The sequence below is a fragment of the Taeniopygia guttata genome, chromosome 3 (assembly GCF_048771995.1).
Source record: "Taeniopygia guttata chromosome 3, bTaeGut7.mat, whole genome shotgun sequence".
NCBI lineage: Eukaryota > Metazoa > Chordata > Aves > Passeriformes > Estrildidae > Taeniopygia > Taeniopygia guttata.
Genome location: NC_133027.1, coordinates 81,889,481 through 81,913,898, shown reverse-complemented (window position 1 = coordinate 81,913,898; position 24,418 = coordinate 81,889,481). Strand labels below are relative to the sequence as shown.

At 38.1% G+C, this 24,418-nt stretch overlaps 1 protein-coding gene across 7 annotated transcripts in view; it reads right to left on the bottom strand.

Annotated features, from left to right (window-relative positions):
* Nucleotides 1–6,331: 6,331 nt before the first annotated feature.
* BIRC6 (baculoviral IAP repeat containing 6) overlaps nucleotides 6,332–24,418 on the bottom strand; it is a 170,482-nt gene continuing 152,395 nt past the window's right edge. For all 7 annotated transcript variants that reach the window (XM_030268488.4, XM_030268493.4, XM_072927206.1 and 4 more), the window contains 8 exons: nucleotides 20,236–20,381; nucleotides 19,304–19,414; nucleotides 17,866–18,083; nucleotides 17,035–17,196; nucleotides 16,129–16,206; nucleotides 11,865–12,053; nucleotides 8,814–8,948; nucleotides 6,332–7,701 (listed from right to left, as the gene is read on the bottom strand). In XM_030268488.4, coding sequence (XP_030124348.4) covers nucleotides 7,522–7,701; nucleotides 8,814–8,948; nucleotides 11,865–12,053; nucleotides 16,129–16,206; nucleotides 17,035–17,196; nucleotides 17,866–18,083; nucleotides 19,304–19,414; nucleotides 20,236–20,381 — 1,219 coding nt within the window. In that variant the 3' untranslated portion in view covers nucleotides 6,332–7,521. The remainder of the gene's footprint in view (nucleotides 7,702–8,813; nucleotides 8,949–11,864; nucleotides 12,054–16,128; nucleotides 16,207–17,034; nucleotides 17,197–17,865; nucleotides 18,084–19,303; nucleotides 19,415–20,235; nucleotides 20,382–24,418) is intronic.

Sequence of the window (24,418 nt, the reverse complement as noted above, 5' to 3'; positions counted from 1 at the left end):
TGACATTATTCTGTCATGGCAATGAAGTGATTTACATGGAAAAATGTATTACCTCTGCTTTTAGACAAAATGAGTTTATGATGATTAATGGTTTTACTGCAAGTATGACAGAACCTGAAAATGGCCAGCCTTTTTAAAGTGAAACATGACTTATGCTCAATTTTCCTCCTTTTTGGAGGAAAAAGGAATGCTATGTCCTTTTTATTTTCTTCAGTTATTGTAAAGCAGTTTTGGTTTTGAGTAAATTAAAATGTAAAAGTTATGTCTTTTAACTGAAGGAAGCCATAGGGTGTCCATGGTAACATCATTGCAGAAATAGAGACAAAAGGGAGAAAGAAATCAGCTAGAAGCACAGAGCCTAAACTATCGTGCTGGCAGGGGATTTGGAGCACATATTCCATGAGGAGTCAAAGCCCTCAAGGAAGGCACATGTTTAGTTTGGGAAAGAGGCTGCTAAAGGATGACCACCTCCCTCTGTCCCTGCTGCTCACCTTTCCTATGATTCTGTAACACAGTTGACTTTGGGCAGACAACTTAGAGTACAGAATGGTCATATGAATGGTGAAATAGTATTTTAACAGGAAAGCACGGAGCAAAAAATATTTTCTGATACATGCCTTAAATTGACATTTGAAACATTTCCTTTAACTTCATACAAAGCTATATTTTTCCTTAGATATCATATAAATAACAAATTATACACCAAGGCCTAAACAAAGATGAGAAGATGCTGATTAAGAAGTCTGAAATATTTTATTTACATATGTTAACTGAGCTAAAACCCAAAGGCCATTAAGGCAAAAGCTGTTCCACTATGGAAAAACTTAAATTCAGGAAAAAAGTTAACAGTGGCATTTTTTTCCCAGGGGCCTTATGGAACAAAATCACTCTGCTAAAAAGAAGGCAAAGGTTGAGCTGAACACTGGCAATTTAATCTGCATGGAGACTTTGTATCATTCACAAGATGTAATATTTGAGAATGAATAAGTTTTGTAAAACGGATCAACTATATGTCACTTACTGGACAATTAATCCCAGGCTGTGATGGATGCCAGGTGCTGAGCATTGTTCTACTGCCTCAATGGAGCCTTGGTGCCTTTCAGTGTGTGGAAATGTGTAAAATGAAGTATCAGAGGAAAGGGAAAAGTGGATGAATTTACAGGCATGGCTTGTCCTTAGTGACATTGGACACCTGTCTTTGAGGGCACACTTGGCAATGGAAAATAACTTGCTGTTATTTTCCATTGACTTTGATTCTGTACATGAAAAGGCATTTGCAAGTAAAGCAAAAATGTATTTAAGGTAGTAATTAAAATACACAAGTCATACTAACATTTTCAGGAAGACAGCAGTATCACAACAAGCATTTTAACTGTGTTATTTTTATTCAGATGATTAATCCAAGTTTTCCATTAGGCATGCATTGAATTTAGCATTCTACTGCAGTTCCCTATATGCAATCTAGAAATTTCAGCACTGTCCCTCATTGACTTCTGCTACCAGTACAGGCTCTTGAGAGCTCTTCAAGACTGAACTGTCTTTCCTGACTTACACAGCTGTTTATCAGGAGTCACGTACTGTTATTCTTCCATTCTTTGTTCAAATGGCTTAGCGTTTCCTTCGATACAAGTAACTATTTTTTCATCTGGCTATTTGTTTTCTAACACGAATTTCCTTGGAGGGAGAGCTAGAAACAAGTGAAAGAAGGTTTAACATATTAGTAGGCAGTGCAGATACAAAAGGCTATTTTGTTATTTGGCTTACCTTTGCTTCAGTCACCATTTGCTCTCAACAGCAATTGTTTGAGTCTGCATGTACATAGTGTACATTTGTAGTGTTGTTTGTTTTGGTTTCTATAACTAGAGTGAAATTTGTATGGAGCTAAATCAATAGTTGAATGCAATTTACACCTTGTTTTCCCTGTTCTGTCAGATGGATCAGGTGGTGTCTCTTAGACTCTTCATGTTGCTGATGCTGAAGTCTCCCAGGGACCTGTACTGGAGCAGTGTTTCAGTGTCTGTGTGACAAGCCCGCACACTCTTGCCTTTAGTGACCATGAGGCAACTGGGAGATGTGTAGAACTGATTCTGATTTTTCCCCCTAGTCTGATGTTTCTCTAATGCTCTGGGACTTTTCCAGAATCCCACATGCTATGTCAAAATTTAGCCAGCCAGATGGCTGCATGATTTCTCTTGTAACTGCTGCTTTGCTAGAGGCCAGCCCCTGTGAATTTTATCTATCACATCAAATTTCTCTGGTTGAAACTGTCTCAAAATACATTTGAGATTTGCAGTGTGACTATTTGGTAGCTGAGAAGATGGGTCCTGTTGGCAAGCACAGCATTTCCTTTCCAGCAATCCTGCTGCTGGCTGCTAGGTTGTGATGTGCCATGTCACGTCCATTCCCTCGAGTCACTGCCCCACTACGTTGCCAGCAAGCAGCTACAAGGTTTTCAGGACAGTCTGAACTGTAGCTATAGCCAGGACGGAGGCAGGGACTCGTCCTGCAGACCAGTCCCAGCCACTGTGCACAGGGATCTGGCACTCTGCATTCTCTAATGCAAGAATGCTGGTGCTTGGCTGGGCTGGTTGAACATATGTGATGGTGGTGGCCTTGTCACAACCTGAATGAACCACACTGGTACTCCTCGCAGTGTTAAAGAGGCGCTCTCATAGTCCAGGCTTAGAATCCAGCTAAGGCCACCTTCTTACACACTGCTTAAAATACTTGTAGAAATAAGTTTATATTGAAAGCTCTGGACTGATCAAAGAAATTTTGATTGAAAAAGTTCTAGAAATTTGTATTAATATGCTTATTCCTAATTTAGGTATGGATGAAGGTTTTCTGTGGCTGAAAACTTAGAATTTCAAGGTGAGAGAACAGGACTTCTGGAGACATCCAAACCACTGCTTAGGAGTGGATTGTAAGACATTTTCTGTTGGTATTCTGTTTCTGCTTGTTTAAATATCTTAATAAAACCAGAAAAGATGGAAAACCCCCCAAGCTTTGCTTTTCCCATTGGTCTCCTGGTAAGTAAGAAAATCCCTAATGAAGCAATACAGAATCTTTACAGATGGCAAACTTAATTTTTTTTATCATGAGATTTTCAGTTTGTTTTCATTTTCCTTATTTGCCCTCTTAATGCAAAGGGTAAGTAGCATTAATACACCTGGAGAACTAAGTGGACCAGGTTATTTTCTGAGAGCCAAAACTTGGGCTCTGAGGCAAGAAAACACTGCAGCCTGCAAAGGTGACAGGTCACAATATGCAGAACTCTCTCAATCAAGACAGAGAACTGTGGTTTGGGATTTGTTTTCTGAGGCTTTATTAAACAGAGGCAGTAGTGAGATTATTTGACAGCTCTGCTATAGTAATTCAATGGGTAGATAATGTATTTTCTGCATTCATGGTTTAGGAGAATAAAACAATATCAACAACCAATGTTGACATTGTTTTACCTGTGATGTTTTACCTGTGATTCATTTTAGTAATTGTGGGGGAGCTTTCACCCCCACTCAGCTCAGTGTATTTCAGAATGCTCATTGTTGTGATATAAATGCTCTATGTTCCTAATAAAGCTGTCATTGTCTATAGAGAAGGAGAGGAAAAATACAGCTCAGGAAACATTTTCAAGACTGCCAGACCAGATGCATTTATACATGGGTAGATATGTTTGTGTTAGTAAAAAAACCTGAGAAAGAGATCTGAAATACCTTCTGCACCTTGTACTTGTTCCTTATGATAAGGAAAAAAAAAATGAAAATATGTCTCTTTTCTTTTGTAAAATGCTTTTAATTTCTGTTTTCTATAGAGAGAGCTGACAGTCCAAGAAGATGAGTCCACTTGGTGGTGACTGGCTTCTGAAGAAATAAAAAAGGAAACACCTGTAAATCACACTAATACAAAGGCAGCATGGAGTTATAAAATGGAGAAGGCCTGCCTTAGAAACTCCAACTGAAAATATAAGCCTAAATAATTGTCCTTCACAGGGATCAGAATAACAAAGTACAGTCCCAGCTTAAATGTAGGTCAGCTGGGTTTGTGTTCAGGTATTTATGGGTTTACAAAACAAATTAATAATATGGCTGTTTGCTAATCAAGTTGTTTTCCTCAAGACATAAAACAGAACATTTCTTATAGTGCCATCAGCAACATTTTGGGGAAGAAAAGTAATAGATGACATAACTGGAAAAAAGAAGTCATTTTGAAGTCATGTTTTCTTAACAATGTGATCCTGCCAGAAAATTGAATGCCTTATTTAATAGAGCCATCATAGCAGTACGGTACATTTCCTGTATTGTATGGGAGCTTTCTCTCCTTTTAAAAATTTTTTTAAAGCAAAGAATAGATGGTCCACTGCTGCTAAATAGAACATGCAAGCACAGTACTGGCACACTCACACTGCAGCTCCATGGAAATGATCAGCAGCCCAGTGCCTTACCTGTAGCAGCAGTATTTTACCTGTGGCTGCAGAAGAGTCTCCTCACCTGGCTGGCAGAGGTGCACAGTATCTACCTTGAGTTTATGGAAAAGATTTACAGAAGGAAAACATTTACAAAGCCCAACCAACAATGCCACACAGGTCACTGCAGATCCAGTCGATCTATACTCACACATATGTTATTCTGCTTTTACCTAAACATTTAACATGTAATTACTGGAGTGAAACTTGGAAGTTGTTTACAGCTTTTATGTTTCAAATTTAGTTTTGTTATTTTTCCTTTTTTCTAGATTGTCATATTTGTTTCTTCCTGTATAGGAGTGGCAGAATTACAGAGGAGCATTAATCCATACATTTATGCACATCTTTTACCCAGAGGAAATTCCAGAGGAAACCATCAAATCCTGCAGAGGTACCATAATTACTGTCTGTATATGGAGAGTTCTGTGGCTACAGCTGCAGAACAGAGCAGTCGATGTGTGCAGCAGTCAGTGCAACAAGGGCTTTGCTCTCATGGAGCACAAGTCTCATGGATTGCCCAGCTGTTTCCTCTTCTGTAGCCACTGTGGTTGAACAGTCAGAAAAACTTGGCATTGTTGTTTGCGAAGCACCACAAAACACTCCTGCCTAACTCTGTGGTATCTTACTCTTCCTCTGGCAGAGTAGCTGCAGCAATTCCAAAGGCTGGGAACATGCTACACTATGCTACAGAACTGTAGTGTCAACAGTCAATCCTAGGCCAAAGGCAGCACCAAAAACCCATGGAATAAAATTCCATAGTGATCTAACTAGCAGCTTGTGGCCCTTTGCAGTCTTGAAAATAACTTCTGTTGCATTTTAAAACATATTCTACAAAATCAAAAAACACAGGACCTGAATGGATGGTTGGAAACTGTGATCTATCTGTACAGGTTTCTGTTTACTTTGATGAAATGGTAAGAGATGAGCCTTCCACCTCATAGGATTTACTGTGATGTTACTGCCAAGTAGCATAGCTACCTTGTGTATTTAAAAAACTAAAAATGTGTATTTTGTATCTGTTGCAAAGTTCACAATTTACTTACTAGGCTGTAACACAGTTGCAATTCATTAAGGATTGAATCTCTGCATTAATTTGGTACAATACCATTCTAGCTCATGTTAGAGCAAAAAAAGGATAATTGGTATGTAGATGCAAATTAGAGTTTAATATCCCATGCAGCTGTTTACATCTGCTTAATTAAGCAGCAGTGACTTCACATTAGCATTGCTATGAAACCATAAATACACACCGGAGATAAGGGTACAGTCATGTTAACCACCTTCCTCATGTCAAATTAAGATGGGTACTTTTTGTTTCAGTCTTGTGTTTTAATGGTAAAGAAAAAAGTCTTCATGTTTAAAGAGCATCTTCAGGTTCAATACATTGGTTTTGGTACAAGTATCAAGATTTTATAAAAAGACTGCTAATGTAGACAGGCAGGTGAAGCAGTAAATGAAGAGCTCTAATGGAAACTCCTAACAAATATAATTGGAAGTCAGTGGGTAATTTTGCTTTTGGAGCCTTAACAGGAGTATCACAGTCCTTTTGTACAGTAATAGAATGTAAGTAAATAACTATCTGGAAAAATGCAGGGCTGTTTTAACACTGATAATGTTGTAACACTTGGACTATGCGGCATAAGCTCTTTGTTTCATGTATTTACCAGCAATTCTGGCACAGGGCTGCTTGTTTTGCTCTTTGACGAAGGACCCCTGAAGTTCCACAGATGTAGCCAAGCTGGTATTTTGAGAGGTATGTACAATCAGAACAGGCCCTGGATTAACACGACACATCAGTAGAATACAAAAACTGTTCTTTGGTCAGGACTATCAGAACTAACTGTTAACCATGAGCATAAGAACACAAGCTCAGTTGGTGCCATTTTTAATGATTAGAAATAATACATTGTAAAACAAAAAGTGAAAAAATTCCAGCGTGATACTTATAAACAAAGAACAGATAGAAAACAAAAAACTCTCGGTTTTGCCTGATTTATAGTATTTATCATACAACAGATCATTAGTCTGAGGAAATACCAGTATTAACTTTTTAGTCCTTCAAGGACTGCTCAAAAATTAATAACAATGATATCAATGCATGTTATGTTAAAAATGAAACTTGATTATTAAATCAAGCAAACTCCTTACGCTTTTAGTTAGGGATCTGTGACTGCAAGTATAAAACCGGAAATAAGTCTACACAGTAAGAACTACAGGACATCAGAGTCCTGTGTGGCGTGTCAGTAAGACTAAGCTGAGTATGTAAAAATCAGACATTTCAATACAGTAAAGACTTTGTTCCAGAATAGCCCTTAAGAAATTTAGAATACTGTTAGTTTGCATAAAATAGCCAAAAGACCCAACTAATTCAGAAGTCCAAATTTGGCATGAGGTAAAACCATGTGCATTTATTTAATCTGCATTTAGATTTAGTAAGCATAAAATTAAGTATGTTGACTGTAATGAATTCAGTCACACAAGTGCAAGTCTTCAGCTAGAACGTATTTTATGGCAGTTTATTTAAAAAATGTACCAGTAAATCATAAAAGAGGGATCATGTCCATTTAACGTTTATTGAAGTATACAGGAGGTTTTCTTTAGAATCAAATATGAGCATGAATATATGGCCAAACGCAAAATCTATCAAATTCAGTGAAAATTTTCTGACTTTAAATAGTAGCTGTAAGAATGACCAATATATATTCTTTGTTACAACCGCCCTCACTCTACAAGTAAAAAAAAAATAATAAACATTCAGTAAACATTCTTTCCTAAGGTAGTTTCCCTTATATATCAGTGATTTATCCATTTTTTGTATACATAACTTTTTAAACATACCAATCAGTGGTTCTCACAATTGAAAAATAAAAGCACAAAAAAGTTTACACTCTTGTACAGGTAAATAAAAGATCATTTTTAATTAAACTGTATATCCTTAAGGGCATAGTATAGTTTCAATTTCATTACCTATTACATAATTAACTTCTTACATACAAATATTGACATATTTGGCTTGTGCTTCAAAGCCGTTGTGTCTACAAAGTCCATGTCACTGCAACTCATGACTTGAAATCAGTGGGGACATCTTTACTGCTGCTGGGTTTAACCTGGTCGTGCAACATGGTCTCTTCTGAGCTTGTTGTGGCACCGCATTTTTCTGGGGAGTCATCAGTGTCTGGATCCAATCCTTCAGGACAGGGAAGTTTTAGAAGTTCTTCCCGCAGCTGAGCTGTGTGACGCTGGATATACAAAAAAAAGTCAGTGTGAAAGGCCAGTAAAAATAATACTTTTCACAAGATTAGACACTATAAAGCAAAAAGAGGAGTAGGTAAAAAACGGTTTAAATGTACTATTTCAATGTCTGGATCAACTTCTACCCTATTTTTAACTTCGTTTTAGTACTTTCGTTTTAGTGACAGAATAATTAGCAAGATCTGCTAGGGACAAATTAAAGGTGGTTGACAGAACTGCAGCCAACAAGTGCATCACTATAAATGCTACTCTATTGTCTTGCAGTTGAGCCATATCTGTGTTTGGGGGTCACAGCAGAAACCAGCTTGGACTTGGTAGGTCATACAGTCAAATCAAATTTATAAATAATTCATTATGAGACCTGTCACAGAGACAGATATGCAGAGATTTGTATACTGATCATAGTAACTCCATAATTTTGGAGACCAGTCACACTGAAAGAATGGAAATCTGGCAATAGAAAAAAGAAGCTTGTCTAAATTTGGGGTTTGCACCTGAGGGGAAATAAACCCTCAAATATGAAAAACAATATAGCCCTGTTGTCTATGTGGTCACAAAATACACAAATGGTAATAGCTGGGCAGAAGATATTTATAATGGTTAGAACAATTCAAGTTAACACAGGATAAAACTGATTGTAGCTGACCAATCAGTTTATTATTTATTTATATATATATATTTAAAAAATATAAATAAAATATATTTATTATGATTTAAACTGTTTGTCTACTCTAAAAGCTTGTTTTCTGTCAAGGAATTGGTTATAATACAACTATATCATTAACCCCCACGCACCCTCAGAGTGACCAGAAAAAACTATTATCACAGAATATTCTGAGTTGGAAGGGACCCCCAAGGATCAAGTCCAACTCTGAAGTGAATGGCCCATAGGGGATCAAACCCACAACTTTGGTGTTATACCAGCACCATGCTCCAACCAACTGAACTCATCTCAGGGTCACTATCCTATAAAAATATTCATGGAAAAAATAGGCAGGACAGGTGCTAGAGGAAGTAGTAAAAATACTGACAAAGTGGAATGCACACACATTGCATCTCTTGACAACTGGGAAACTTAGATTTGTTATAAACATCTCACCTTCAGAGCTGCTGCATGATGGGACATAGTCCTGCCTACCCGTTTGTCACTGCTGTACTGCTGTATGTCTGCTATCCACTCCTCACACTGAGCCATGATCTCCACTCTTTTCAAGTAGAAGTGTTTGTGGATGACCTGCGAGAAAACATTCCCAATGTAAACATGGATGTAAGAACCATATATTTTAACAATACCAAATTTGCAAGACCTTTGTGTGTCTGAGTATAAGGGAAAAAAAATCAGTTAATTTAGAATTGAACCAGACTGGAGATAAAACTGGAATTTCTGTCCTCAGAGATTTCCAAAATCCAACTGGAAAAAGCCCTGAGGAACCTGTTCTGAATTCAGCTGATGCTGTCCTGGGGAGTTTGTTGGTCTGGATATCTCAGTATGTAGGAATCCACTGTTTGTGTGCAGCCTGCCATTTCAGCAGTCACTTGTGTTACCTGAGTGCAGGATAACCCAGTGCCAGAAACACACCGAGCAAAAGCAGAAGGGAGAGCAGAGTGCTGCTCACATTCTGCAGTTCAAAGCTGGATGTTCTACGCAGGCACAAAGTTTGCACAGGAGCAGAGCTACACACAGACTGTGCTGAGGCTTTCATTGTTTCTTTCCCTGCCCTGTTTTGCTAGAGAAGCACATGGCAAGCAGAAGCACCACGTCCTCCCTGTCACTGACCACGGGCTGCCCGAACAGAAAGCAGATGAGCAGAAACACTGCTGCCAGTATGAGCACAGGAACATTACACGCTTCTGCAGAAAGAAGGATCACAGCAGCTGCTTCCAAAGAGATGCACCCACTTTGCTCTAGGCAGAGGTAGCACGTTTGGGGACACTGGAATTCTCAGGCCATGGTAGTTGAGCTGCCCAGTTTGGATGGGAGCCAGTATTTGACTGAAGAGTAATTTTCTTATTGAAGTACATATTTGAGTTTAAAAAACCCAACCAACACCCATACAAAGTTGTGAAAGTCTACTTGGTGTTGGCTTTGTCTTAAACACTTTTCTGAAACTGAACGGTGAAGGCAACAATAAAACCAAAGAAATTTTATTGAGCACTGAGAGTTCTTGGCCATATTGCAACATAATGGAAAAAATAATTCTTCCCTCTGGAGGTTAGAGAAAATAGCTATCTGTCTAAAGAGAAACTGCCTATTGAAAGTGTAATTGACTTCAGTTCTGGATACATTCCTTAAATCCATAATGGAGCTTGGAAAAACTCCCAAAGACTGGCAGTTCAGATCTCCTGAGCCTACCCATCATTTAAGATACTGAAGACAAGAGTCAGAATTTTGAAGACAACAGATCTCAGGATCTACATTCTTAGACCTCAGTCTTCAGCATGAGTTTGCATTTGTGTTACTGAATTGATCATCACTGTTAAGGTTTCTAAGATAAGAGTACAAAACCCCCAGAGGTCTGAACAAAAAGGGAATCTCCCAAAAAAGTGCTCAGATAATCCGAGAGATGCATTTCCATTTGGATGGGGCCACAGATGGGCTCTAGCATTGTTCCAAAGCTGCCTTTTCATACCAGCAGCGTGAGAGCTGCACTGCAGAATAAGCACATGATTACTGAGACTCTTAAAGAAAAGTGCAGCAACAATAACTGGGATTCAGTCACCAAATGGTGTAAGACTGCATATCCTTCACTTCTGTTCATGTGAGAAGAAATGTGGAGCATTATTGTCAGGGAGCACACTGCTTTCTTATATATTCAATTAATTTAATCTTACTGTGATTTGAGAATGCTTTTTGCCAAAGTGAAACAATTACATTAGCTAGAAGAAAAAGACCTATTAGCAGAAGTTATTGGATTATGTGTCTGGATATTATCTTTATCATGCATGGTCTTCTGCTTATTGAGTAGAACATTTAAGAGGCAATTCTGAATGACCACTAGGTTTTATTTCATTGATTCAACATCCCTACATACACTGCACATCCTTTTTTACCTGCATGTGGATAAAAATATTTTTTCTTATTCCACAAGACACAGTAATTTTAATGAAAAAAGGTTTTGCATTCCAAAGGATGTTTTTTATAATATCAAGGAAGGGATGGGAGATCAGCATCTCAGATGCCACACCCAGAAATGTGCATAATCCTAAAATAATTAGGCTTTTCCAACATTTTATTATGTCGACAATTTAAAGCATAGGTGATACTACCAGATGGTTCCATGCTTTAACACAAGTAACAGTTGTAGTAGTTCAGAGCAAAATGTGTTTTTCTGGAAATATTTGTTGGTAATACTGTGAGATGATTCATGTTTGACCAAACATTTTGTATTAATATTCATACAGATTCTCTTAAGTGTTTGTTTAGCTCTTTTTTTCCTTGAACTCTTTGCTGTATATGTTTAAGCCCCTGACATCTAATTCATCTGCTTTGGGAAAGGAATTAGACTACAGACACTGAGAAGTCCCTAAGAACTAAATTCTTTTAAGATGCTACAGGTGAGCTTTAGTCTATTTTCAGGAATGTAAACCAATTAAGCAATTTGATTTATTATAATAATTTTTTTTCAAGACTGCATGAATGCATGAAGGTTAGCATTGCTTTTAACAGCATCAAGACAGTTGTCTTCAAAGGCACAGATTTCTAGTGCAGATGCTTTGTGGAATTTCTTTTAAGTTATTTTTCCAATTTGCATTATCTTGGTGTATCCAAAGTGTTTCTTAGTATTTGCTTCAAATTCATGATCTTTGGGAAAATAAGGCCTGTTACTTATGTAGAGTATGGAGTGCCCCTTTGTAGGGCTGTCCAACAGGTGTTATAGGCCATGTAAAAGGTCCTGCTCAGTAGTAAGAGTGAGCTGATTGAACCATGTTTTATCCAACTGTGCACCAAGATCCTGTTCAGGTCAGTCCCACTCTGCCTGCATTCCCTTTCCCAGAAAAGAATCTGTGAAGTTTGGTGCATCCTTGTTCACGTCAGTCTCTTGAGTCAGTTGCCATAGGTTAAAACGGACATCTCATGCATGATCTTACCAAATATTTGCATTATTCTTAATGCTCAAAAAAGAGAAATACTGCCTTTCACAAAAACTACCTCCTTAAAACATGGTGATGGATTTCTCATTTGTTCAAGCATTGCCCACTTGACTGTTGCCTGTCGGATATTTCCATCATATTCCCTGGAGCTCTGGGTACCACTCGGAGTACCTCGTGATCGTTCGTAACCTGGTTCGTTGAAGTATGGTTCTGCCACCAGTATTAGGGACTGGACAGACACTAACACCTGTTAAGAGAAGAAACCAAATATTAAAACTATGCTGCCAAATATACAAAGTTCTGCACACCTTACAATCAAAAGAATTTCTGTGGCAAAGTACTTCCATCTGCGATCCAGGCAACGTGCAACCAGGGAACATCCATGCTTTCAAACTAAATTGTCACTACACACAAAATCCATCAAATCCTATGGCTGTGTATTTAGCTCCAACACTGAGAAAATGACAAATGTAATTTAAAACGCTACAAAACAAACATACAGATATAAGTAAAAGTATTTAAAGGAAGAGATGTTTGATCGTGCCCCTTTGTGAAAGAAAGTATATTTGTCAAGTTTTCAATCTTGATTTTCTCCCTATGTCTGAGCTTACTAATTCTTCTAATTCTGAACTAGATGGAAAAAAACCAAAGGAGGTAAAATGCTACATGATCTACACTGTCTCCCATTTTTTCTTTCAAATGAATGTTCTTAGACCTTTAGTTTTACATTTTGCAAACAATACTGTGTCATAAGCCAATAAAACAAATCTCAGTATTCTTAAGATAAAGGAAAAAATGTTTTCAATACTATATGAACAAAGCACCAACTATTCAGTAATTAGGAAATAACAAATTTCCTCCTTTCTATTTTACTATCCAGCACATGTGTGAATAGATGCTTACATAAATTCAAGGTATTTAACAATATACTCAGCCATTCCTAATAAAACCCAAAGAATTAAAAAGATACATAAGGCTCTTAGGTATCCAAATGTAGATGTACTGCATATTCATGATTTGAAGGCTTGCTAGTTTTTCCAGTATTAAAAAGTTTATCCCTGTCCATTTAGGTTTTTTTACTAAATGAAGGGCAAGTTTTTCTTGCGTACTTAGGACCAAATCCACCAGCAACAATTTTAGGCATTACAGTTCTGTCACACAAACTTCCAGAACTGTAAAGAATTCAACTAAGAGGATTTTAACACTTATATTTCCTCATTTAGTGAAAAGCTGATGATATATTACAGACCTAGGAATGGCATTTCCAACACTGGGCATACTTGAGGTGCAGATATCCACATGCCAGGGCAGCTGTTTCTGGAACTGACTCTCCTCCCAGTCTAGGTACAACTTAGAGCTTTAAAACATCCCCTAATTTGTGAATTTGAATATGGAAGACAAGAGTCCTCCTTTTTCTTGGTGGATGCAGAATGTACAGCTCACATCAGACAGATGACATATCATCAGAAATCCAAACTCTGACTCTTTTGCAGGCAGTGCCCTGGCATCCACAGCTGTGCTCTGTGCTCAAGTGTGGTATTCTCCTGGAGTTTCTTCTGTAGCAAAGCCAGCACGGAAGTGTTCCATCTTCCCATCTTCTCTGTGATGGTTCCTCACTCCACAGCCACAATGCCAGACTAGTAACTCCTATCAAAGCAGCAGTCCAAGAGCCAGCTGAACGACACAGGTCACCCTCAGTCCCACCAGCACCTCGCAGGAAACACACCCTCACTCCTTTAGGTGCTGTGGCACTTGGCCCTTGTGTAGTGGCTGTACTTTCATTACGGCACAGATGGGCAGGCTAGGGCAGCCATGTCTTTACCCTGATGGATTTGCCATGTGCAGTGGGAGATCTGAACCAGCCTCCCTTGCTGGGCTGAGCAGGAAAATTAACTAGGTTTTTCTTTTTGTCAGGCAGGTGCTCCAGGTAGCTGCTGGTGCCATGTGCACCATCATCACAGTCTCCTATACCCTGCCCTGCACTCAACTAGAAGCAGCCATAGTTATTTAGTGTTAAACCTTAAAACGTAGGTAAATGCATTAAAACATACAGAATGTGGCTCACAAATCAGCTTTCATGACACAAATGGCCACATAGATACCAAAAAAGGCAGAATATTAATATAGATGTTGCTAAGTCATGGTAGAGTGACTTCAGTGCCAAGGCTTTAGGTATGAAAGGTGATCTCTATGGCTTTTACATGTCTCTGGAAAAAGAGGCCTTTGCTTTTAAAAATTATGTATTTTAGATATTTATATTTTTTTAAGTAGCTGTGGTAGAGAAATTTGAGACTGCAGCATTTTACTTTCTGGGCCTGAATAAGCAGTCGATACTCTGAATTATAATTGTAATGAATGTGAAACTCTATACTCATCTTCCAGTTTCGCTGGGTAATATAAATTACTTTCTGAAGTATTTTGGGTGGTCTGACAATAGTTCAATCTCTGAACCAGAAAAAACATGTAGTGCTTAATTCTTTCCAAGCAATTTATTTAGTCTTACAGCTGTTTTCTATTTAATAGTTGTAAAGTGTTTTTCTCCCAATATGGTAGGGATTGGACTTTTCCCAACCGTTTTCTTACTATTCTCAAAATGAAACACTGAAAGTTTTAAATTATAAATTTCTATGCTGCGTGCGATTTCTAACCATCAAATCTAACATTTTAATGTAAGAAAAAGGCTTTTAGTGAAAATAAGACTTCCTAAATACTTGTACCTTTCTGCACCGATTTTACACTTGAAGTCCAAAATTGCAGTTCATCTCTTAATTAAGAATTTGAATCTTGGGAGACTTGTACTCATTAAGGAAGTGCTGGATACCCATTCCAGCGTGATCCCGTCTCTTGCTGATCTAGAAGTGGAGTGGGAGATTTGCCGGAAGTTCCCTTGATTGTTCAGCCTTTCAAAGATGAGAGCTAATGGCTTTGCAGTGATACCAGCTGGTGCCCTCGGCTCCTTAGGATTAATGGAGTCTGATTCCATCAACAGCAAGCAGCTGTTGATGTTGGGTACAAGCAGCTTCAGTACTATTCCCTCTACTGTGGCTAATTCCACATTCTCACAAACCTCCCTAATTAGGGTTCAGGGACAAGGAAAAGCAAGTCTTACCCCTACGACGGAGGTAGAGATGACCTCTGCCTTTTTCATGCCCTGGCCAATAGGTTTCCTTCCTCACTGAACAGCTGCAAAGCCTAAGGAAAACGTGTTCTTTTGCTGCCAGCATACTTATGAAAAGCTCTTTGTGTTCGTCTTTATAACCCTCATCATTTTCAGTGCCATCTGATTTTTAGTTTCCCTAATTTCTCTCCTGAATGTTTGGTCAATATCCTTTTATCTCACACAAGTAGCTACCCCCTCTTTCCACCTTTTCTTGCTTCTTTTTACAGCTGAGCTTAGGCAAGTGTTCTTGTTTACCCATGCTGGCCCTCTGCCTCACTTGCCTGACTTCCACACACTGGAATAGACCATTCTTGAACTGATAAATCAGGAGACTGATAAATCTGCTCCCCAAGGCCAAATCCTGAACAAGCTGAAATCTGTTCTGCTGAAGGCAGTAATTATATTATGCTGAAGCTGTGCAGTCTTCTAGGATTTGGAACAGAAATTGTACCTTGTGCTACATAATAATTACTCCAAACTCGGAATAAATTCAGTAACTGCCATAGGAAAGAAGCCATTGCAGGCTTTACTTTTACTTAATGTCTTTGCTTGTGAGTCAGGGCATGTCTGCGAAATAAAGCTGAAAATTATAAGCACTGCATGCCCTAATAAATTCTGCTCTAATGTAACACTAATTGTTATTGAACACACCATAGCTGCACTTCCATTCCCTTCATCTTTATTCCTCTACTCAGCTCACCTGCATGCTTAGCAGGAGGAAGGCTACAGTCTGCATTAGTGTACTTCACTTACTCATCTCTCAGTGTGGAACCTCTTTTGTCTTCACCATAAAAAACTTGTGATATAAATCTATGAGATGATGTCATCTCCTGGTCCTTTTTTTTTTTCTTTTTGAAAATAAAATAAACTATTTGAAATCATCTGAGCAGAGCTGGTACAGGAATAAGCTGCACACATGAACAACTGCTCTTCAAGACCAGACCAACAGAAATACTCATTAGAAAGAGCATTTTGAAGAACCTGTTTTCTCAGCAGTGTTCCTTTCCTGGAGTTTCAAGCATGTTTTCTGGACTTTTGTCTTATTTATGCTTATTTGAAGAAGATTAGTTTGGTTTAAATGTTCTAGAAAAGGAATCATTAGGACCAAGAGAAAACTAATTAATCCTAAATGATATTTGAAGAGAAAGAAGAAATTGCTCACCTGCAAAAAACTTGAAGTTTGGGGATTCCATTTCTCTTCTGGCCTCCCATGCCATGTGTTAAGTATGCTTAAGCACACCTGAAAAAGTGACATTGTTAATACCACAGACAAACATTATGGCAAAATTGTTTTGTGTGGACAGAACAGAATGTTGACATTACATTCATTTTTTTGACAAACTTTTTTACAACAGCATTCTAAAAACCACCTTGTAGAAGGTGGTTTCTGTCACACAGACTATCAAGAAATTTGAAATATTCCTTAACTGTGGCCCAAACGTACTGCAACACTTAACTTTTGTGACTGATCTGAACTTCAGGGAGGTTTATGGTGTTCTTGAATCTTATTGTGAAATGGAACAATCCAAGACAGGGAAAACAAAGAGACAAAACGAACACAAGAAACTTAAAGGCAAGTATTTTCCAAGACTTAAAACTAGACAAAGAAAAATGGAGATAAAGTCTCCACTAGGAATTATATTCTGTGTCCACATTAATAGAAAGCAAATAGAGAAGAAGAGACAAGGCACTCAGCAAACATTCAGTGGCAGCTGATATGAAGCATATTTTGTCTATGGAAAGGGTATTTCAGGTAGCCAAAACAAATTTCTGACTGGTTCATTTAGCAGAAAATGTTGGAAAAGAACATTTTTCTTAGTCAAAAGTACTTGCTTTTTTGGTCCAATCCAACTCACAAAGGCTGGATCTACAAAAATCTGCAAGACTATTTAGAAAGGAGGCAATTCCCACAAATCCTTCTTCATTTTGGTCTGAAGACTGGTATTAACCAAAGAGCTTCCTTTTCTACATTGGGAGTGGCTGATCCGTAATTCAACCACAAAAGGAAAAAAACTTTCATCTGTTTCACTACTTTTTTACATCTAACACAGGATCCCAGCTGACCTACCTTGCCATCATTGTAGAGGTTTGGATTAAATCTCACGCTGTGGCCTCCAGTTGTTTCCAGATTCACAAGTGGAGGGGAATTCGGATAGTCTTGTGGGAAATACACATCAAATTCAAAGCAACCATTTGCGTACGGGGTGTCTGCAGGACCAGTAATAAGAACCTACCAGCGTTAAAAAGAGAGAGAAAAAAAAAGAACATTTAACATCCCCACCCTTGCATCTATCACACAGTTGAGATTTTTTTAAGTTGTACACAGCATTTTATTTCCACCTGCTGTGTGGCAGGATTAATAGACCTCAAAATCACACACAGGCTGTCGGTCTGTTAATTCTGATACTGTGGGTAAGCAAAGCCCTCTGCAAACACTCATTTCTCCAGATTACAAATGGAAAGCAAGACAGAAGGAACTGAAAACTCTTTCCTATTGGATGCTATTAACAGAATGTTTTTTTCAAAATACAGGTCCAGAGGCACTCAGTGTACTTCTCCATACCTACTGCCTGCAACTTCAATGGTCACGTGCATGTTTGGACCATAATGGAGCAACAGCACTAAACTTTTCCCTTTGGAATAGCTGAAAAAGAATGAATCCTGTTCTGTGAAGACTCCTTGGCCAACAGAGCACTCCTGGGGCGGATGGGTTCACCCTGCCCCTGCCAAGCTGCTGAGAAATCAGACTCAGACTCAAATACTACCACTTACATTAATGCCTGAACAGCAATTAAAGCGGATGTGAAATATTTCTGGTTTTTCCTAAGATTTCAGGCACATTCCTGCGCACTTCTACACCCAGCTGAAGAGAGAAGTAAACCCAGGTTTGCTTCCTTACCTTCATTATGTCGAGCCGCTCCTCATCACAACGCACAAACACGCTGGAGGAAGAAGAGAGCGGCAGGGAAGTTGAAAGAGTCACGGCTTCCTGCGCCAGCCGCCGGGCCCTGGCAGCGCTGTTGGCGTCGCTCGCGTTTTTAACCTGAGACATGTAGTGGTAATTTACTTTAAAAACCAATTTGCCGTCATCATCTTCGGAAACCATTTCAAATGTATCTAGAAGAGAAAAAAATTTCAATGCGTCAGGGAAGGAGGGAAGTTTGTCATGGATTAGGCTTGGATAAAGATTATGAACATTAAAGTCAGGAAAACTTGATTTGCATCACAGTAATGCAAAAAAAAAAGGTGTTTTCTGAGTTAACAGTGATCACAGAAACTGAAGCATAAAACTGTGCTGGGCTGAAACAATTTCTGCAGCTAATTTACAAACTCTCATATGCAATTTGTCAAATAAACACCACTCCCAATCTGGAAAGCTACCAGCTATTTCTGACCAGGAATATGATGATACTTAAAAAATACGTAACTATGCTAATAAAGGAACCCGTGTGAAGCCAAGTGCCAGTGGTATTTACTTGTGGACTGGTGGCAATGTTATTGAAGAACCATTAAAACCTACAGTGGAGCTGGTTTTCTTTAACCACTTACTACACAAAATGTGCAGCACAGCCCCCAGAGGGAAAAGCTCCCACCTCCTACAAACATTCCTAACTCCTACTCTTGGCATACACTCCACAAACATTTGTGAGGAAAACCTCTTACAAACACAAAAGTGAAGAAATGTGACTGCAAATGCTGTCACCATAACTCAAAAAATACTCAGTGAACATGTTCTTTAGCTCTTTTTTGGATAAGATAATATTAGTTCTTTATGAATTTTTTTGGTAATACATTCCTTTTATGGCCAAAGTAAGGACCGATCCCTATTATATATTCCAAATGCAATATATTGCACTTCTTGAAAAGACACAATTAACTTTATTGCAGTTTCATTTAAAAACAATTTTGATTTGAATTATTTTCTATTTAAAAAAATAACATATATGAGCTTTATCTATAAATAAATAAATATATATATATAAAAGGCTCATACATGAGCTTTAAAAAAATCAAACATTTCAATGTAATCTGAGAACTGAAAGACTCACAAAAAATCATTACTGTAATGAAAACATGGACACCATCACATCACAGAATTCATCTGGTCCATTGAATTACCTTAGTGTGTGCTTAAAACATTTCTTATTAGTTCAAAGAGTGCATGAGTTAGTAGCCTGAAAACACAGATGAACAATTTTTGTCATGTGAAAATTATCAGTGGTCATGTATGTAAGATAGTTGCTAACTTTTAAAATAATAAAGGCTTTTGTTCAACAAAACACAAGTTTTTCAGTGTCTGCTTTCTAAAACACACACATTCACACTTCTCAACCTACCAAACTGGAGTTTTTTCATGACAGCCACATACTTCTCTTCAAGGGATCGTAAAACAGACATAGGCTTGGGCTTCACAGCAGCCTTTTTGGAGTATTCAGCCATCTTCTTTTCTGTGGTTTAAAATGTGATGATTATTTGTAATTAACTATGTAATTACAAGAAACGCATAGCAAGTGTTGACATTTCATGGTTACATTCTTTCGCAGAGACATCTCAAAACTGGGTATCACTTAGGCTATACAAATCTCTTTTTCTCACTATTGTATATCATCTGAATAGCTTGGAGTAAAAAAAGGTTATAATCTCACCTCAGAAACAAGTTATGACTGCTGCTACTTCTTTGAATATTCTTTTGTTATTTCCTTAAATTTAACTTTTCTTTTAAATTTCAGACAGGAAATATGACATATGCTTGTGTGGATGGCTAGTCCCACATGCATTCCTGGACTCTCCAAAATCAGGAGCTGATCCTACATGCCTTTATAAAATGCAGTCCCCTGATTCAGCGACTTAACCTTTAGTTTATATTACTAGACAACCAGATGTTTTTTTGAGGTTCAACCCACATTTCAGATTTTAGCTCTGCATTCATCTACATAGTTATTCCAATTCATAAGATTTAGTTTTAATAGAAAAGTTTTATTACTAAAGGTCCTGTGTGTCGTTTTCTGCCAAGAAAAACAATAATAAAAAAGGTGCTACATAATTGTGCTGGAAGCTGTGAAGTGTACTCTAACTTGAATTATTCTGTTTCCTTAATCAAAAAACTTAAAACTTCCACAAGGTTCCAACTGCCTTTGAAAATGCAGTCAGCAGTTGGGTACAGGAGAGAAGTGTTTTGTCTTGCTTTTAAGCTGATTTATAAGTTATCTGTAAATGGCTGTATTACAGATAAACAGCAACAGTACTTATAGAAATGTTTGTGCTTCACCTTGGTTGGCTTGGCGCAGGCTGGTGGTGGCAGCATAAACGATCTCTGCAGTCTTTTGGATGTCTGGCACCAGGAGGGTCAGTCCCTCTGGCTCTTGATCAGAAGTATCTGGCTTTACTCCCGCTTTAGCTTTGTCTTTTTTAGACCTGTATGGGGCAAAGAAATAGGATATAACCTGAGGGAATATTTTTCAACCAGACATACAGTATCCAGTGCATCTGTCAACAGGGAAAAATACCAAAGGTAATGCATTGAGACTAAACCAAGCCTTCTGAAATGGAATGTGTCTCTGTACCTTCAGGTTCATCACTGAATGCAGCAACCAGCAGTTCCAACACTGAACATGCTGTCTTGATTTGACAAACAGCTGTACAGCTGGTATGAGCAGTGAAAATATGAACACAAGGCCAGCGATTCCAGTACAGCAGTTTCTGCTTCAACATTTCAGGCCTACTCTTCAGGCTGACCAGACATCTGCACACCTTCACACAGGATTAGAAAACCTTACAAAATCCATCTAACAAAGACCATGTCATGAATATGCATTTCATTCTTGCAGATCCTCCTGCAAAACTAAGTCCTAAATAGGTGACAAAGTGCTCCTTCCCGCTATACAATACACTAGCAATTACTGAAAATACACTAATGGTAAAACTCTAGGAAACCTCCAGTAAAAATTCACACCATGTAGATGAACATCAACCCAGGCACCACATGGGTCACAGCAGGCACCACATGGGTAAAACATGAATTTTCTCTCTGCAGTTCTCTTCTGAGCTACAGAAATGCAGAGCTTTTATTTCAATAAAAAGTTTAATGTAACATAACTTTAAAAGCTTTAAAATATAAAAAGCATCTAGATTACACTGGATGTTTATAATCAAAGTATTGCAAAACAAAACATCAATTTAAACACCTCAAATTTTTCTAATTATTTGAAAATGCAGTGCATGTTTTAAGAGCCAGCATAAATTTATACTGTCATCCTGCAAAATTAGGAGATTTTAAAGCTAACAACACGCAAATTATTTTGCAACAATTGCTATACATTTTTGTTTCAACAGCACTTGTTTGTTTTGAGACCCAAACAAGTTCAACAGCCAAGATGAAGTGGTTTTGTCTTTCTCACTAGCAAACCAAGAAACTATCTACATGAGTAAAACCAGCAATTTAATGTTTTGATATAGCAAACATATTTTACCAACTATAACCTTTCTGTGTTTTAATCTAGACTGAAATTATGCATAATGAATGACTCTCTAAACTATTCAGTAGAGGTGATTACAGTAGTACTGAATATGGTCTCTGAACTGTACCTAATCAAATGAGAATATCACTAGAGAGCATTAATAACAAAATACATTACTGTAGAATGGTCCATTTTCCCTGTTCCAGATTTAATCCAAAAGGATGTTAGCCCATGGCTGACTTCAAGCTATTCTGAGCTTTCAGATCCTCAAAGTTAGGAGGAATCCAAGGCATCACAGCCAGCCCCAGGTTGCATTTGAGGAACATTTATGACAAATAAGCAGCAGCTGTATCTCTCATTCATACTTTCCAATCCTTATTATTGCATTTTTCGTTGTGGAAAGCTAGGCCAATATTTTTAAAATAACCTATTAAGCACCCTCAGAAATACATATTTAAACCTACTAAACCTCAGTGATAACTTGTTTTAACATCATGCACATGCTAGCAGCTACCAGTCCCTAGAAAGGCAGATCTGCCTGCTATTGATGCAGAAGCCTTAAGCTATTTGCTACAAAACCTTTGGAGAAATTCTGGCTGAAGTAAAATGTCAGTGGGTATTATGCAAGAGAAAGATCTGTGAAAAGCAATAAAAATGTGCTTAGTGAAGGTACCAAAAGTAAAATTATTTCTCACAAATCCATTTCCAAAATAGTGCTCTTGTGGCTCTTTTGTTGCCCATTTGCTTTTACAATTTGGACTACTTGTTTGGTTTTCCTCCTTCTACTTGGTCTCAGAATCAAAAAAACCAAGGTGTTGGCTTCATTAAACAAAATGCTTCGCCACATACTTAAAAACTCCTACAGACATACTGAGTTACTGACAGCAAGGACCTCAGCAGACAAGGAATATATATTAGCTGAAGCAGCAGGGAAAGGAGACATCTACTCAAATGCAAACTTTCAGTACCAATAATATTATTTCCTCTTGTTCTCCTTGCTGTCCACAGCAGTTATACTTCAGCACTTTTGAACTGTCAAAAGAGAATGTATTCTCCTAACATCTCCTGTGCCACCAGGGAAAGGAGATCTGTCCACTGCAATCATGAACACAACAGAAAACCTCTGCCCTGCCTCTCCTCATAAGAGACTTTTCAAAGCCTGTGTTTGCAGGACAGTTGTACCCTGACAACTGTAATTATCTGGGGCTTGTGTGAGAGTCTGTATTATCCCGTTGCCTAACTTCTGAGTCAGGCCACACCTGTGAAAGAGCAGTTTAGGAAGCGAAATGCAGGAATAAATCTAACTCAGCCACATCTCTGCCCCATCCAAGACTCTTGACTCTGCCTAATCACAGATTTCAGCCAGTTTCTTGGGTAGGATAAGATAGCTGGTACACAAATTCCCAAAATTAAACATACTGCCTTATCAACATTTAGCTTCCTCACAAAGTGTTCCTTGTATATTCCAATGGTTAGGCTAAAGGCAATCTTTTTCCCCACTTTTGGGGAACAAACCAACTGATATTGCCATAGCATGCAAGACTCCTATGAGTGATGACATCTACTTTTTTCTTCTCCCATTTTGTCTTCCTACCTTTATTTGATTCAAAAGAATGCCAATTTAGTGTAATCCATCCTGCACAGTTTGTGAGATCAGAATCACAGAATGGTTTGGGTTGGAAAAGGCCTTAAAGATCATTTCATTCCAACCCCCTGCCACAGGAGGGACACCTTAAACTGGATCACGTTGCTCAGACACCCATCCAGCCTGGCCTTGAACACCTACAGGGATGGGGCATCCACAACTTCTCTGGGCAACCTGTTACAGTGCCACACCACCCTGAGAGCAAAGAATGTTCTCCTAATTCCTAATCTAAACCTACTCTTTCATTTGAAGCCATTCCCCCTTGTCCTGTCACTATATGGTCTTTGTAAAAAGCTCTTCTCCAGCTCTCCTGTAGGAATCTGCCTTATTATTTTATTCTCTACTTTAGCATTATTCACAAATGTTGGAGAAATTTAAGTACTTTACAGTTTCTCAGTTTATTTACTACCAGCATATGGAAAATCAAATAATTCTCTAGACTCTAGATGGGAAAATCTGTCCAAGGTTCCCCAGCCATATGTACTCTCACACTGATGATAATTTTTAGAGCTCACAGTTTTGTGATCTGAGATAGAACTGAACACTCCTGCAGACATGAAATATTGTAGTTAATTTTCTATTTCTTTTACATTAGAAGACCACAGTAGTCCTTTCTAAAAACATATCCTTAAAACATATTTATTATGGCTATTAAATAATGCAATTTAAAAAGAAGAGGTGCACTATAAGATAAAAATCTCGCACAAAACACCTCTAGAACTGAAGATGAAGGTGTGAATATGGTCTCCGTACTATTTCCCTTATGTAACAAAACATCCTGGTCTGAAAAATCTAAAAGCCTATTTTGCTTTTATTATTTTTTTATTTTAAAATTTTTTGGAGGAGGAGCAAAAAAAAAATTAGTATTATTATTTAGGGAATATTAATTATATTCCCTAAACTGTATGCTTATAAAAGGGCTGAGATAAAAATGTAATTTAAAGCCCATGAAAAAGTTCAAAGGGTTTCACATATCATCAATGTACTGGGCAATCTTCGAACACACAAAGTAAACAAAGGTCAGAATCACTGTGAGGGTCCCAGTCCTTCAGGAAGGGCAGAAGGCCTCCATGAGCCTGCTGCAGCCTGGTGGCTGCTTTGTGGACCCTACAAAATAACTCCTTGGTCAGATTCAACTTGGAGTCCTCCAGTGTCAAAATTACAGCTGTATTGAAGATGACAGTCCATAAACTATTTCTCTGTGTGACCTGAAACACATGGTACTGCTTTGTGCACACATTAGAAAAGCAATCTGATGACTACTCTGCCACTTGTGAGCACGTATAACGTGGGCAAAGCCCACTGTTAGCTGAGAAAATACCATTCTCACTTCTTGCTGTCATCTCCAG